Raw genomic sequence first — 16,629 nt, 5'->3', positions numbered from 1 at the left:
TGGCAGCAGAGAGGCCAGGGCGGAGGGGGGTGGCGGGCAGTGGCGGAGGCAGCAGCCCATCCTGAGGCTGGCAGCAGGCAGCTCAGTGAATGAAAGCAGGGCAGGTCATGTGTGGGTGGGGAGGCGGGACTCTCCTGCTGCTGAGACAGATGCCACGGTTGTTAGGCTTAATTTCTTCTGCCAAGCACCTCCCAGCACTGGCCAAAAACAAACTCAAATGCTTGTGGCCAGTGTGTGTGTGTATGTTTGTCCCCGGTTGTGTGTCAATAGAGAGAAAGAGCACTGTTTGATTCGGTATCAGGCTCTAACAGGAGCACACACAAGCCGAGCAGTATTCGTTTACTGTTCAATCCCGTCCACCTTCCTCATCTGTTCTCTGAGTCGCTTTCTTAGTCCTATCTCCATTTCTCACCATCAATCTTCCTGACTCTTTCTAGTCTGTCTTTCTCTCTCTCTCTCTCTCTCTCTCTCTCTCTCTCTCTCCATCTTTACTCCATCTTTCCCTCTGCAGCAGAGCTGGCTCCCACTGCAGTGAAAAGACAAAATACAGAGAGAGGATGGGGGGGCATAGAGACTGAGAGAGAGAACGAGAAGTGAGAGATAAAGAAAGAACAGTGTGGTATTAGGCTCAGTGTTGCATTATTGGCTCTGGTTGATCTGATCTGAGCAGATTACGGGAATACAATACTCACGAATCACCGTTCTGCCTCTTGAGCCTCACACCCTGTCACTCGTACGCAAACACAACACACAAATGCTAATGCCTACACACAGACAGACACCCTACCTTGAGCCGACACCCACACCTGTGGCCTGTCTAGTCATTCTGTAGTCACTGCTCTTTATTCCTTACGTTGCACTCACCTCCAACACTTGAGTGCACACATCATTCACCACACCGCTGCCTCCTTGTCAAGAGGCATCAACCGTGAAGCAAGACATAATTACCTCTTGACTAATAATTAGTAAAATTAATACAGCAGCAAAAAAGACATATTCTGAATGCATTCTAATTTACTTCCATAATGTGCTCGGTATGAACGCTTCTCCTCCACACACTCTTGCTCTGTCTTTTAATTCCCCCCTCTCTTGACTTTGCTCAGCCCAGCTGGGTTGGAGGCTGTTGGGGTGGGGGCAGGGCGTCAGCTTGTGCCAAGGCCAGTGTGACATGTTTTGCCTCTTTACTTGCACATTAATTCAAGTATTGATTATGTTTGTGTTAAGCGCAAGGAAAAGGAGAGCAGAGAAGTCGGAAAAACACCACACGGAATTCATCAGAAACAACAGCCACCATTGCTATTCAGGGAACATAACTGCCACTGACACACACCCCTCAAACAAGGCCAAATGCATCATACATATACATACATACACACCTATACAGCGGAAAACAGAAGCAAAACATCGCTGCAGCTTCAAACCCAGAGCCAGCTTAACTTACAAACATCGACTTGCAGACATAAAATCGCCACCACATTCATTTGATCGGCCGCACAGCAGGTCCTTTGGATGGCGATCCATAAACATTGATTCACACATCGACAGCTCTTATTCATTTATCTATTTACTTATTCATTCGCTTATGTATTTCATGTCAAAGCAGTGCCAGCTGCTGTGGATGAAGTCTGGTAATTTATTGACTCATGTAGGACTCTTATTTGTATTTATTTTGCATTCAATGGATATAAAAATGTCGTCTATTGTTGGTTTGAAAAGACTTTGCCAGGCCACCGTATTTTTCCATCCGTCAGAAGAAAAAAAATAAACAAAGCACTCCTCGTATCCTGCTGTATTATGGACTGACGCATTGACATCTCTCAGTCTTAACTGTGAATTGTCACTGTAAGATTTTCTTTTATAAAACTGAGCAAAGGTGCAGCACAATGGCAGTACAGTGTTATAGGAAACAGACGCATTTGCACATGTGCATCACATTACAAATGCTACAGTTGCCATTAAGCAGCACAACAGTAATCTCTCTCACGCACAACGCACAATAGTGAAAGCACTACCAAAGAGAGTCACTGAGTCTGGGTGGTAGACAGGCTTCAGAGACAACAACAGTGAAAATTAAATTCCATTTAAGGCTAATTCCATTTCCAACCTCTGCTGAGTCTCGCTGCTATTGTGACAGTCAAGGAAATCTGTCTCAATTGTTCCATTGCGGTAATTGATGGTGAAACACGATACAGCATAAATAATGGAGCTTGATCACCAAGAGGCAGACCCTGAAGGAGACTACGACAGGGTCAGACAAGAATGCTGCAGCCAAGGGTGGTGGAGAGGGCAGGAGATGGAGCTATAGTAGACAAGGAGATGAGAGAGACGAGCAAGCAGAAAAAAAAGGGAAAAGCCGGCAGAGCAGGGGAGACAGTAAACAATGTGTGTGCATTTATGCCATGCAAATTCTCTTGACATTTCTTGGGCGGTATTGTTTTGCTGCTGATGTTATGGACATAGACAAGGTGAGAGGGGGAAATATTTGAGTGTAGCACAGGCTAAAGGACAGACAATACCCTCATCACAAATGTCCCTACATCAACCTACCACCACCGTCACACACATAATCATATACATACTTCTCACCGTGGAGAGTGAATTGGTCATTGGCATCCCAAGGGAAAGAAGAATAAATTATCCTGCTCCACTCTGGTAACAGCTCTTCTCTAATCGAGCACTGGCGTCGCTTAGTGTTCCTCTTTCTATGAGAGTTAATATAGTCATCTATTACACAAAACAATGCAGTTTCCGCTTACAGAATGCTAAAAAGGTTGGATTATTTAATGGAGTCTAATCTGACCTAAAAACGCAAGCCTTAATTTTAGTGCCTTGATGGTGACAAGCAGCAAAGATGGCAGATCTTCCTTGAAAAATATCACTGTGCAAGCCCACTTGCTATAATTACACAGAAGATGAAATGAGGTGTTCAAATGTAGCTGCATTTATGTGTGAGAGACTAGAGAGATGCTCATCTCCTGGGCTCATCTAAAGTGATGTAGAAACGACAGGAGACTGACACATAGAGATAAATGTGCAAACACCATCCACCTACTTTTCGTATTTACATTCATTTCACATCCAACTCGAAATTCACATCCAATTTTACAGTCAGTTCACGTCCAAGCTGGCACTCAAATTCAGCCACTTGTGCATGCAGCCTGTATTCGCAGGTCAGTGTGGTTAAAGCTGACACTTTCTGTCAACACACCCATCAGTAACCCCCATTACTCACTCACTTAGTCTGTTCTATCATGCCTCACTCATTCATTTTCCTGCGTGCGCACGTGTCCCGACACCACCACAGTCTGCATGAACGCACACGAATGTACAGTCATCACCCACTTGTTTGCTCAGCGATTTGTTCATTTGTTCAGGCCTTCACTTGTTCACAATATTCTCACCCACTTATTTGACATTCGCTCGTTGTCCCAGCCACTTGAGGTCTCATCTGGTCCCCCATTCTCCGCCATCACTCCTCAGTAACATGCTTTGCTCTCGCTCTCATCCCCTTGCTCCTTCGACTTCTCATCCATTGGTCCCTGTCTCACACTTTCTCTTCCTCTCTTGCTTGTCACTATCACACACTTCTCATCCAGCCTGTCCCTCCCCTTTATTAAACCCCTGAATGACACAGTCCTCCACCTTTCTGTTCCTCCTCTCTAACACTCTCCTACTCAGACTGCTGTCTCTCTCCCGGTATAGATTGCTTCCATCTATTCCAATATAAGATTTAAGAGCTCCTTTAAGTGCTAATCAGGTTGTCATCCATGCAGCCAAAATCAGAGGCTTGATAAATAAAGGCTTGTCTCTGTTGGCTAGTGTCTCCCTATGTTTAAATAGGTGACACTGGAGTGCATTCTAAGCACACCGGATCGATGCCAGAACCCCTGGGGTCCTCTGAAACGGTGAACAGAGACAAAGCTTAGCGCTCGATAATAACGCAAGGATAGGCAGCTTGCTCCCTATTTTCAGAGGAACTCTCTGTGGGCTTGTCCTCCACTCCTCCTACTTTTTTTTCTCGTCCTCTCATCACGACAGACCTTTTCAACTCAGCAGTTAGTTGAATTGCATAAACATAGAGACAAAACCTTTATTTTTTCGTACATTACACGGAAGGTTAAGCTGTTGCGTTGAGGGAAGTGCATTAAAAAAAATACCAACAGGCACAACAATAATGCCTATCTTCTATCTTCTATTCCCGACCAGCACACTCTCTGCTGTCCAATCATCCCATCACATCCCTCTATGGCCAATTTACCGTGATGCCTAATCTCTCCCCTGCACTAAAACTGTTCGCTATCATTTGAAATAGCATATCGCCAGCAGTCACTGTCACCTGCCATGCCATATCACCAAAACTCATGCTATTGTCCAGTGGGGAAAAAAAAGAAAAACGAAGAAAAAAATCAAGCATGAATCCTCACTCGATGTGTTATCACTGACCCATGCCTCCACATCTTTGCAACACAATGCCCCTCTTTAACTCTCCTCAGCATCCTACCTCATCTCACCTTGCATCCACTTACATTCCCTCCCATGAAAGCTCTACACCCTGCGATGGCCATATAAAGGTCCACCTCTCCCTCTGTGGCTCTTTTCCCTCACTTTGATTTTCTGTCCGTCAAGGGGGCGTGGATTAGTGCTCTCTTGTTTATCTGCTCGTCAGTTTTATCTATCTATCACTAAGCCATCCGCTGTGCAGCAGCGGCCTCAGCACTGCATTAATCCCCTATCAGCCAGCCAGCCATCCATCACCCTGCTGTCTATCACGTCAGATCCATCATCCGCCCATCTGTCTCACACTGCCCATGCTCAGAGATGATCTCCTCGGAGAGCCCCACCGGCGAGTCACAGAGGGTGGAGGGGACAGCGGGGCAAGAGGAAATTAGAGGAAAATGCAAAAACAGAAGACAGGGGACAGAGAGTGAAGATTATACACTGCTTATCCTCCGTTTTCCCTCTCAAGCCTGCATCCTGCTGAAAGCCTTCTCTTCATGTCAGTACATGCTTATTAGATGTTGTATTTGTTTCCTTGTAATTTGTTTGTTTTCCTCGCCTGCTAATTCTACCCAGTGGGAGAACTGCCAGTGGAGGGAAAGATGGCTGCTAGGGACAAGGGTCATAAATCCCATAAAACCTCAATGTAGTGAGAAACCCCGGCCCCTCCTTCTCTAGCATGTTGGAGCAAGGAAGGGATATTGTCTAAAGCCTCAAGCTTTAAAACAGCTCAATATCTGGGTTCATCAGGGGTAATTTGTATTTCCATCCATATCTGCTTGCATCAAAGGGTGAGTGAGGGGGCACATGAGCAAGAGAGAAGGTGAGTGTGGGGCAAACGTTAGTACACTCGCAGAGGAAGGGGAGTCCACACAGGTGCATGTAAGTGCAGGTTACAGGGGCAAGAGAGCGTAAACAGGCACATATTAGGAGAACCAATGAACACATAGACATTTAGGTCTGTAAACCTGAAATGGTAGGTGAGCAAACAAGTACGTATGTGGGCTGAAACACCGTAATTATTTAGACTAGTCGACAAATAGAGTCTGTGAGGGCGGAACAAATTGTTTAGAGGGTAACAGAAAGAGCACAGAAAAAGAGGTTAATGTAGGCCTAGATGCTTTCAGACTGTTATTACAGAGAAAAAACACATCCACATTTATGGAAAGAGGAAGTTAAAAAATGCAGTCTAGCAGCTTTACAGAGACCCAAAGTAGCACATCGGTGTGAACTGTTTGTTTAAATGCACACTTTAACCTGTCTGCAATGAGTAACCACCTAAAGGCAATTGTACGATTATGATTTGCAGTAACTTGCTCGGTAGATGATGTTCACATGATTTGTCTGATGCAAAGCAGCCAAACAAAACATGTTTGGTTTTTTTTGCACCACAAGGAAATTACAGGGACTTTGTGTCTGTTTTGTTATGATGATGAATTTACAGAACCCCAGAACGCAGGCTCTGTAACCTCAAGTTGTTAGACAAAAGCCTTTTTGCTGTCGCTCCACAGAAAAATGTCCTTTGCGTTGTATTCCTTTGGGTTTGTTTTTTTTTTACCACTAGCCATGTCTCCGCTTTGTACAGAAGCACACACACAAAAAAAAAATCAAGAAATCACAGTAGACGTAAATACAAGAGTACAGCGAAAGATTGATTTTGAGGTCAGTCAATTGCGGTATCCTTTCCTCAATTCAGGATTTAATTCCGCTAAGATAATCCAGTTAACATGTTTACATGACAGCTGCAATAATTTGAGCACTTCCCTAATCTAGTTAAAACCCTGTTCCTAGCATGCACATAACCTCTCTGACTGCAGTTCTGTAGTTTAAAAAAAAATAAAGCATTCTGTGAAAATGCTGCATAGTACTGAAGGCTGGTGTTTCCTCTTTGAATGCAGTAAATGAATTTCAGGCATGCAGAACCTATACAGTATAATTTCTAGCCGTGCTACGTGACTGAAAACCGCCAGTAATACAAAACAGAATGACTAACATTCATACATAATTCTTTCAAAATCAAAGTACAAACCCAATCCTATTTATCCGTAAGCCTGGGGATCATTCCCACTGTATTTTTACTCATACATCTTATTAAAAATACGGTGTAATATAATGCACAGCAGAAATGTCAGTGGAATACAGAATGCTGCCCTTTGCAGTTGTCTGAACTTGTATGATAATTCTGACCTGAGCTGCGGTCCATGTCATATGATTAAATAAACACATGGAGTAAGAGCTTTAATTTCTGCTGTAGTACATGCTTGAGTTTACCCTCCATTAAAAAGTTACCCATTTCCTTGCTTGATTTTACTTCTAGATCTAGAACAGCTTTAAGATCTACATAAAATAGCATACAGTGTTACAATTCTGCTGTAATGTACATGCTAAGCCTCGGCTATATCACTGATGATTTCTGATGTTTTCACCTCCATGTACTCTAGCAGGATTACATCTAGGGCTGCTAAATGTCTTGCAAACAGAATCAGCCCTATAAATACAGAAAACCCAAATGACAGGTGAGATTCTGTGTAATAGTAACATTACATGGTCCTCCATTACACACAAAATGAGAGGAAAGAGACGTGCAAAGCTTCTACTTTTATCCACAATGAGCCTAAACAAACATCTCCAAACAACTGCTCTCATCCAGAGGCAGCCGAATCAGATGAGACAGCTGTCAGAAAGCATCCATATCCATCCTGAGTTAGCTCTAATTAGAGAACTGCTCTCCCTCTTCTGGCCCTCTTTGACAGATACTGCTCAATCACCACACCAGTGCTGAACACTGCTCCAACCCCACAATATATGATCTGTAATTATAGCGCATGCTGCTGTTACACAGTGACACTTAACACATGGCACAAATGCAAACACAACCCCCACAAACGCATACACTGCAGTTAGAGTGCGTGTTTGTGTGCATTTGCGTGTAAATCCATGTTTATTATTGCTGAACGTGCAGAGCCTGTGTGACGTAACATTTAGTAACATAGAGTAGCAGCACGCTTTTGCATGTACAGAAAGCTAAAGGTATGAATCGGAAATACTGCTGTTTCAAACACTGGATGACAGCTTCAGTGCAGAGCAGATGCACAGCCAGTTACGCAAACACAGAGAGAAAGACACACAAACATAAACACCTGCACAGCCTCATAAACACACACCTAAATTATTTCGTACACACTGAATTAATCAGCTCTTAGACAAATAGCTGAATAAATACTGTAGATAACCAGATCAATATTATACACTCAATTCATTTGAGTTCACAGAGATGTCAAATTCTGCATAGTTCCATAGCACACTGATTAAACTGGCACCACATTAATTCAGTAAATCAATAAAACCAATCTGTCAAATAAATCAAGTCGCATGGACGACTGGAGCCAATTGGAGGGCAAGAACACATTAAAATTCCCTTGCTCCAACTGCATATCTATGTCAAGCAGGCAGCACACTGATTTGCTGTGTGGATTCCACAATTTGTTGAATGAAAATGATTAATCCATGAAACAACAACCAGGGTGCCAAGAAGGCACATGGTAATTCTATAATGATCAAAGACTCAATTAAATCCTTCCCATTCTGTTCCCTAAATGCCTCTGTGGCTGCACGAAGTGTGCGCATGTGTGCTTTTGGTGGTCAGTTTATGTTATGGTGTGTGTGTGTGTGTGTGTGTGTGTGTGTGTGTGTGTGTGTGTGTGTGTGTGTGTGTGTGTGTGTGTGTGTGTGTCTTTTCTGCGTTGTCTTGGGGCTGTGAGGGCACTAGAGGTTAAGCTGTGGTCTGGCCAGTGTCTTTTGCGGTTGGATGACGTACGACGAGTGGTTCATGTTCTAACAGGACTACAAGAGCAAAAGTGGTGTGTTTGTAATCATTGCTGGATTAAAAGCATATCCACACTTTGACAGAGAAGCCCGTGCATCCCATCAGATATGTGTCTTCATCATTCACCACAGTCTGCCACAGTGCCCGTCATTTAGATTTTTTTTTCTCATAAAACATGCCACATTTTTGGTTGATGTTTCCAAAAAAAGAAGAAGCAAAGCGCTCAGACTGCTAAAAATCGGTGCCCTACAGTGTCGTTTTTATAAACACATTTAAAAAGGAACCACAGAGGGATTGTTGAGTGTGCATGGTCATTTTTAGCAGTGCCTTACTTCACATTGATACTGTTAATTCCACACTGGGGCCCCAGTTGATGACTGTTGAGCAGTTTCACTGAAAAAACACAAAGCTCGATGCACTTAGTGGCACAGGAGATTACAGTCTCAGTCCTATCTTTATAACACAAGCGTAAATCTTAGAAAACGCTCTCTGCTGCCTGTATCTATAATAGCTCACTAGTATTGCATTGGCTTTGATTTTGCAGCTCATAACTTTACTGTTTTGATTCATTCCCTTTGCTCTCATCAGCTCCATGTCCAACCACAGCAGGCACTTGGAAAAGAATCTCTGATAAACATTGCATGTTGCCTGCCGTGGACCAAATGACAGAGAGAAAAAGTCAGTGGCTAGTTTATGAATGTAGAGGAGCATATTGCAGTGAAAATGACAGATCTTTCCAAGCAGGGCTGCAACTAACATTGATTTCTACTGTCGATTACTCTGTCAATTATTTTCTTTATTAATTGATTAGTTAGTTGGTCTATAAAATACCACAAGATGGGGGAAAAATATGTTAATATGCTTCCCAAAGTCAAAGATGAGATTCTCAAACAGCTCATTTTGGTTACAGTACAAAGATATTCCATTTATGGGATGGAAAGGAGGAAAGAAACCAGGGAATATACAAATAAGGAATTCTGACATTTTTCTCTAAAAAATTACTCCAGCGTTATCAAAAACTGTCAAAAATGTCTGTGATTAATTTAACATTTGGCAAATAATGAATTATTTAAATAATCATTGCAGCTCTATTTCAAGTTAAACCAAAAAAAGAACTGAATTCCATTAGGTTGCCAAAAGCATGTCAAATAAATTTTATTTCTAAATGTGACATGTGTGAACACATTCACTGTATCACCTTTAGAAGAAAATAAAATGTTCTAAATTGATGAATACAAATGAAATAGTAGATCATCTAACCGTTCTTTAAAACAGAATCCAAATCTGAATTAGTTTTACAGCCAAGATGTCACAAACTTGTGCGCACTACCGCATTGGGGTTTTGAACCAATGCCTGGTCACAAACCCAGACAGGTCTTATTGTAATGTCTAGAATGCAGCACACAGATTCATTTGCCAAATTTGCTGCACGAGCACAAAGGCTAACATCATAAGATCCATGTTGTAGTTGACCGATTAAAAAAACGGCAGCAAAAAAGGTTAATACACTGTTGCACTCATTCTTTTTTTGAACAGTGTCAGAGAGGTGAATCTATATTACCGCAAGTGTGGGTAGTATTTTCCTGTGGTTTGTGTCCATATGTGCAGAGGAGCAGAGGGCACAAGGATTGGAGAGGCGAGGCACTGGGTAGTCTCAGGCGAGACATGCATAGTCCCAACATAATTATAATCCTTAATTAATCCACCCCGGATGTGCTCTCTCTCACACTTGCTTTCTCTCTCCCTCTCTCTCTCTTTCTCTCCCTCTCTCCAAGTTCATTGCTCTAGGTGTTTATGGACTTTTTCTGTCTTGGTGCCCTCCCCCCCCCCCCCATCTCTGTATTATCTGGCATCTGCCTACTGTATGTATAATGCTCTAGGTGTTTTTGCAGCTGTTTATGAATATACGTGCCCTTTCACACCTCTCCATCTCCCTTCCCCTCCCCCTCTTCCTCCCCTCTGCCTCATCGCTCTCTTTTTTTTTTCTACCTGCTTCCCTCCAACTCCCATCTCGGCAGATGGGAAAACAAGCAGCTTCTTTTGGTCCCGTGTTGTTTCTTGACGTTGCCTCTTCTCACAGCTCACAGCATGGAACACAAACACAAACACGCTCACACCAGTCCAACACCATATACTCCGAGGGGAGTGACGCTGACACAAATACGAACCCGCCAGAGCCGTCCTCTGTGGGATGACTCGGGTGAGCATTGTTTGTAAGGGTCATGTTGATATAAATGTCTCTCCAAATTCTACTGCTTAACCAAATGCACTGATGGCACAGACAATGCTGAGTAACTCCGATAGCCACTGAATGAGGGTGAGGTGTCAGTGGCAGTAAGCGAGAAAGAAAGTGGATTCTATAATTGAAGGTGCAATAAGGAACATTGGAGACCTGCAACAGTAAATGAAGGGTCTGTACACGGCGCTAAGCTGAAGGTAATGAGGATAAAGGTGTCACTATTGATGCTTGGAGACTAAGAGCACCAGGTGTGAGGAGGAGTGACGACTCCACCTGCCATTACCACTCAGTCTCCCGCTCTGTCCGTTTTGGTCGAGCCAATTAGAGGGGCTCATCCAGCACTCCTGCCTGCACCCTCCATCAAGCTATCTGAAAAACATAAGGATTGATTGGACAAGCTATTAGGTCAATTGATCCCTGTTTCCTTTCATCTGTGTGCTCCTCCTTTTTCAGATGGACAGGTTGGATGAGGAAAGCTACTCCAATTATGTGAGGACAAGGGTTTAACTAAGACGGACCTTCTCTTCATCTTTCTCTTTATATACAATGCTTTTTTTTAAGCTCCTCTAGTCCACTCCATGGGAATTTTCGTTTTTGTGTAAAATTAGTCCTGAGTTCATGTTAAAAGATTTCAGAAGTGTAAGTGTTTGCATATATTCACATTCATGCATGTCTCTGTGATTTCACACATGGTTTGGTATCGGTGCAGATGGACTGGGATTGATCTCATGGTGTTACCAGCATTATGCACCTTTTGTAGGACCTGCCGTAACCGATTTCCTAAAATGCCAGACATCCTGCAAACCAAGATTATACTGATTTGTGATCATTATTCTCAAGTGCCGTCCAAATTGTAGCTTGGCACAAAGGGCTTGAAAATCTATGAAATACATGTTAAGAAATGAAAACTGGCAAACAGAGTGAGCGAGCTGGTATTTCACGTTGCTTCTAACAATGTTAATAGAAAAATCTGACAGACTAAAAAGGGTTCGTGAAAGCTCCATTAAGGATCACCCAATAGCGGAACGGTTGAGGTGCATTTTCCTTTAAGCTATCCATCACTGTGACTATTTACTGTAGGCAGGAAACGCCCCCCCCCCGAAAAGGTAACCATTTCATACTGATCATCAAAACTGCAGCGACACTTTTTTTAAAACACCAATTCAGAGTCCCTTTCTCCCTGACAAATCTGTGTAAAAGTGAATGAATTGCTGGTGAGGCTGATTGGTCACATTGATTGAGCATCACAGTCTTTTCACTGCTGTACACCAAGTCGTCTCTCAGTCGATAGACACAACCCAAATACACCAGGCACTCAATCCAACGTGTTGCTACATGGGCCAATCCAGCTAATTTAACACCCACTCCATTTATGAAAAAGAGTCCTCATCGATTTTTCCTGTTCATGCGCTCTTGTTGCTCCTGTTCATTTTCGCCATGCCGGCGCCTACACATGCACAGGGCTGGCAGAAATTGAATTGAATTAGCGTGTGGTAGGGTTCCTGTAAGATTGGCTTCTCAAAACCCACACCTCCAGACTTTCTCCAGATGTAGCAGAGACCACAGAGCCGATAACTTGCAGTTACAGGCTGCTGCATGAGTGCATGGCTACATTCACGGAGAACTCCTCAACACAAAGGCCGTGAGCTTCAAAATGGACGTGCATGGCCCATCGCTTTTGCACCTCATTGCCACAGCAAAGACAGTTTCTGCGTGTTGCCTATTATGTGCCTCTCCTGTTTGCTACTGCACTCTCTGCTCTTCATCCTCTATTTTCTTTTCCTCTCCTCCTCTCCTTGTCCCTTTCTTTCCAATCCATTATTGCATGTTTATGCTCCCAAAATGTAATCTAGCATTTAAGGGAAAAACAGCCAACACATTACAAATGGCCTTAGAAAACATAATAGGGTATTTTTGATTGGAATAATTAGTCCAACAGCAGCTGTTAAAACCCATTTCCAGTGTGTTTTGTTGGCTGTGGTAAAACACTGAACCACAATAACTGTCATTATAGTCACAATGGCTTTCCTGTCAGGACAAGTCTTATCAGGCTGGTGACAACCGCAGAAATCCCACTGCCAGGTAAACGGTGCTGCCTACAAAGGGAAGGAGTAAGAAAACGCTGCCTGGCACTACACAGTAAACAGTTTCCACGGTAGGTCAGTCCAGAGCAAAACTGCCCGAGAGAGACACAGCATTTTAACACAACAGAAAAGGGCAAAAAAAAATCTTTGCAGATGCTCAAGGGCTACAGAGGTACACAGCACCTGATCAGATACTATTAAAAAAACTGCCACATCCATCAGTGGATATCTCCAAGCTAATGAGATGAAATAGGCTGAAGGGAGCGCTCTAATCATGTACTGCGATGATGCTGCAACAGGCATTTGAATTATTTTGTGAGCTACGCTATGCAGAAATGAGATTATGAAAAAAGGTCAAAAATTCACATTCGGGTACAATTCAATCTTGCAAAGGTTTGTTTTTCATTCATTACAATTGCAAATAATCTGAGTTACAACAAATCTATACAGACCACGGACATGATAAAACAAAATAAATTCCGCTGTTCTGCAGACTATGACAGGCCGGCTTGGAGTACTAATCGGATATTATATCTGGGAACCTTTCATCATCAAGAGACAACTCTAAGATTATGTTTATCATCAGAATATACTGCAGTGCATTGGTGAAAGTGTATGTTCTGTACGAGCACGAAATATTTCCAAGCAATTTCCTCCTCAAGGTTGAACAAACTTACAATGCCAGCATGTGTACAGTGAAGTGTGTGTTGTTAGGTGTGTGTGTATGTGTTTGTGTGTTATGATTACCTCTGCACACAGCAAATTTAAGAAATGAAAATAATTTGATATGTACTGTCAAGTGATGGCCGATTTCACGGTTCTAGATGTTTTGTGCTGTTTAGTTACAGCTAAATATGTGCAGGTTAAATTCAAGTTTGTTTTAGAAAAATAAGCATTTGTCCTGGACAATGGGCGGCTGTAGTAAATGGATCATTGTGCAAAATCGTTAATGATTATATGTATATTTTATGATTTATTTTCTGGATATATTTTCCAACATTTTCTGAAAAATCTAGATTGATACCAAAACAATATCAACCACAGCATGAATTCCTGTTGAGGTGAGGCACAAAATAGAAAACGGAAAACAATTCTGACCTCAAAATAAAAAATATAATTGAATCGGGGATTCGGTACATTCGTACAACTGTCATATATTCTTCTTTACCTTTTACAATTATGTTATTTGCGATCTCAAACCCTAAGTGCAACTGTAGAATAATTTAGTGTTATGCTGTGTTACTCAAAGATGTACTCATTTTCATTTCACACCATCCTATGCGTGAAAAAGATGTCAGCGTCCCTCACAGGTTACAGATAAATCTCCATGCTGTGTCAGAATCAACAATCCTTTTATTGGCATGTTGCATTCCGTATGTGTTGCTTGCTGTAATTAATAGCCATGGTGGGAAAAATAAAAACATTGTGAGGTGTTACCATGACACCAAAAGCTTTCAGCATTTTTTAAAAAATTGTCTTTTTTACATTATTCTTACATTCGTACATTCAGCAGTCCTGAGAGTGTGAAACATCATAAGTCATTTTCTGAAATTCGTATCAGTGCTTTATCTTTCTGCTCATTTTTATTAACATATTCGTTTACTCAGCCTTGTCAAGGAGTTGTAAAGTGTCATACATATTGCACATAAGAGAAAGTAACATAACGGTCAAAGACAAACAACCATACCGCCTTTTAGAGTTTAGCACGATTATTCTTATTCATAACAATAGTATGTGTGTGTGCATGCGTGCACCTTCATGCATGCATGGACACACACACGAGTGTGTGCATTTGTTGTATGCATGCATGTGCAGTGGAAACATTCTTAAAAACTGGACACATTGAATAAACCTAAATAACTCATTTTTTCTATGGAAAGACCATCAGTCAGGTTCTGTATACAGTATTTGCTTCACAACTTTGAACAGAACAATATGCTCATCAAATCCTGACCGTAGCATCGCAGAGCCTCCGAAAACTCACAAAGAAATAAATCTAATTATGATTAGAGACTTATTAAATGGCTGACGATCATTAATGCCATGCTAATATATGACTATTATTCAACCATTGAAAGCCGGGTATAATTTTTCTGAAGGTGATGTGACACACAGACAAGGGGGAAATAAATCCTTCTGTCTTCCTGGGGAGTGTGTTTGGCAGTAAACCAATTCCAAGTCTGGCTTCTTGAATGCCCAGATAACGCAATCAGACAGTTGCAATATTGCTGTTTTACCACCTGAAGAATTTGAATTTCATTCAGCCCCTTCAGAATAGTAGACATGCCAATTTTTCCCCAAGAATTGGCAGGACAAACACAATGCACCCCGGTGAAATGAGGAAAGGGCTTACCAGCTGAAAATAACTGTTTTCAGGGTCTTTCTTATATGCCTCCTCAGGTTCAATTTTATCATAATAACACACAAAGGCAAAAGGTTTAATTTCATTCATCATAACTACAATATAGGCTGCTGATGCCTTTTTATTAGATGTTTCATTATTAAATTGGGAATTAGTTCAGCATAGAAATATTATAATGGCGCCTCAATTTTCACGATATGAACCCCTAAACATTACGGGGTCACATTTGATTAAATTTGGATGCATCAGGATATTTTTCCTGCTGTGGTTTTATACTATACGGAGGTGATGTGGAGACATGAACCTGTCAACATGCCTTTTGGATGCATTTTGTAACTGGGATTTTCAGGTAAGTCAAATTTTGAAGGAATTTCTCACTTAGCTGGGGACACCCTGAAACATTCCTCAAGGACTGCTGGGGCTCCCCAGACCTCTCTGAGGGCAGCCCGGCCTATAGGTAATGATTTGAAGAGGTGCAGGATTAATAGTGCACTGCTGGACATGGGGGATTGGACAGAGCAGTTCACTTTCAGGCTGCACTTCGCTCTGATGCATTTATTCCTCTAACAGCCAACGAGTGAATGAACCTGTGCTCAGATTTTTTTTTAAATGAAAGAAAAAAACAGTGACTGAAACCACTTATGCATCCCAGAATATCACTTTTTCCTATCTACTTTTCAGCTACGATAAAGACTCCATCACTTACATTGTGGGTTATTTACCAGACGCATATGTCTCCTCTGTTTGTCCATAACTGAAAAATCCTCCACCATAGATAATGTTTTCGCGGGACAAGCCAACTGTCGTTTCCAAGCTCGCACACTGTACGTATTATTTAAAATTACCTAAATCTATTAGTGTGCAGGCCACGGTGCAATGAATAGGCCCACAAAACGAAGAGTCCTGCTTTCAGATTCGACTAGTTTAGAACATTCAGGGCGCATTTTTAAATATGAAGCGACTGCCAGCGACGCACCGTAAACATGAACTCCGTATCTGTCAAACATAAAATATTAAATAAATAAATCGGATTACACGGTTGAACACCTCACGCAGGCTGATGCGAGGAGCCCGGTTGGTGCACATTACAGGCTATTAATGTCGCACTGGTATGACATGTATTAAAAGCACATAAGATGAAATAAAAAACTGTGCGTCGGTCCTACCTTGTTTCCTCCAATCTCCTTCTCCTTGATTGCTCAGAGTGTCTCATTCATTCTCTCCTCACTTGCCTCCTTCTCCTTTTCTCCCCCTCTGGTTATCACTCGTTTTCTCCTCTATGGCAACGTCTTCGTGCGGATGCATAAGAATTAAAAATTAATAGCCTGCTATCTTAAAGACAAACCGACGGGAGAAAGAAAAACGGGAGAGGGGGAGAGAGAAAAAAATCCACCCGACTATTAATAAAAAATATATATAATAATGGCAGTCCGGGGGAAAAAATCCTCACGGACAGAGCAGGTTCTCACGAAAATGCGCCCGTGTGGGCATCAAAATAAATAAGAGCGACGACACCATTGTCCTGCATAGAAACAGTAACAGTTACTACCGAAGAGAGTGAGCGCGATGTTAAGCGACAGTGGGATCTTAAGACAATTGAAGCTGTAACCGTGTCGTCCGT

At 42.2% G+C, this 16,629-nt stretch overlaps 1 protein-coding gene across 7 annotated transcripts in view; it reads right to left on the bottom strand.

Annotated features, from left to right (window-relative positions):
- The window catches only part of adgrl1a (adhesion G protein-coupled receptor L1a), a 153,246-nt gene that overhangs the window by 78,097 nt on the left and 58,520 nt on the right, over positions 1 to 16,629 (bottom strand). The window contains exon 1 of one of the 7 annotated variants that reach the window (XM_023277936.3): positions 16,175 to 16,432. The exons of 3 other annotated variants lie outside the window; for them this stretch is intronic. Coding sequence is in view for 1 of the 4 variants with exons in the window: in XM_055005085.1 (XP_054861060.1) it covers positions 3,402 to 3,470 (69 nt within the window). In the remaining 3 variants the exon portion in view is untranslated. Of the gene's footprint in view, positions 1 to 3,401; positions 3,486 to 15,714; positions 15,739 to 16,174; positions 16,433 to 16,629 lie in introns of those variants that run through there. 3 more of the 7 variants (XM_055005088.1, XM_055005085.1, XM_055005089.1) reach the window with 3 other exon arrangements.

This window comes from Amphiprion ocellaris, chromosome 19, assembly GCF_022539595.1.
Source record: "Amphiprion ocellaris isolate individual 3 ecotype Okinawa chromosome 19, ASM2253959v1, whole genome shotgun sequence".
NCBI classification, from domain to species: Eukaryota; Metazoa; Chordata; class Actinopteri; family Pomacentridae; genus Amphiprion; species Amphiprion ocellaris.
Note: the sequence above shows the minus strand (reverse complement) of the source record. Positions and strands in the feature narration are given on the sequence as shown.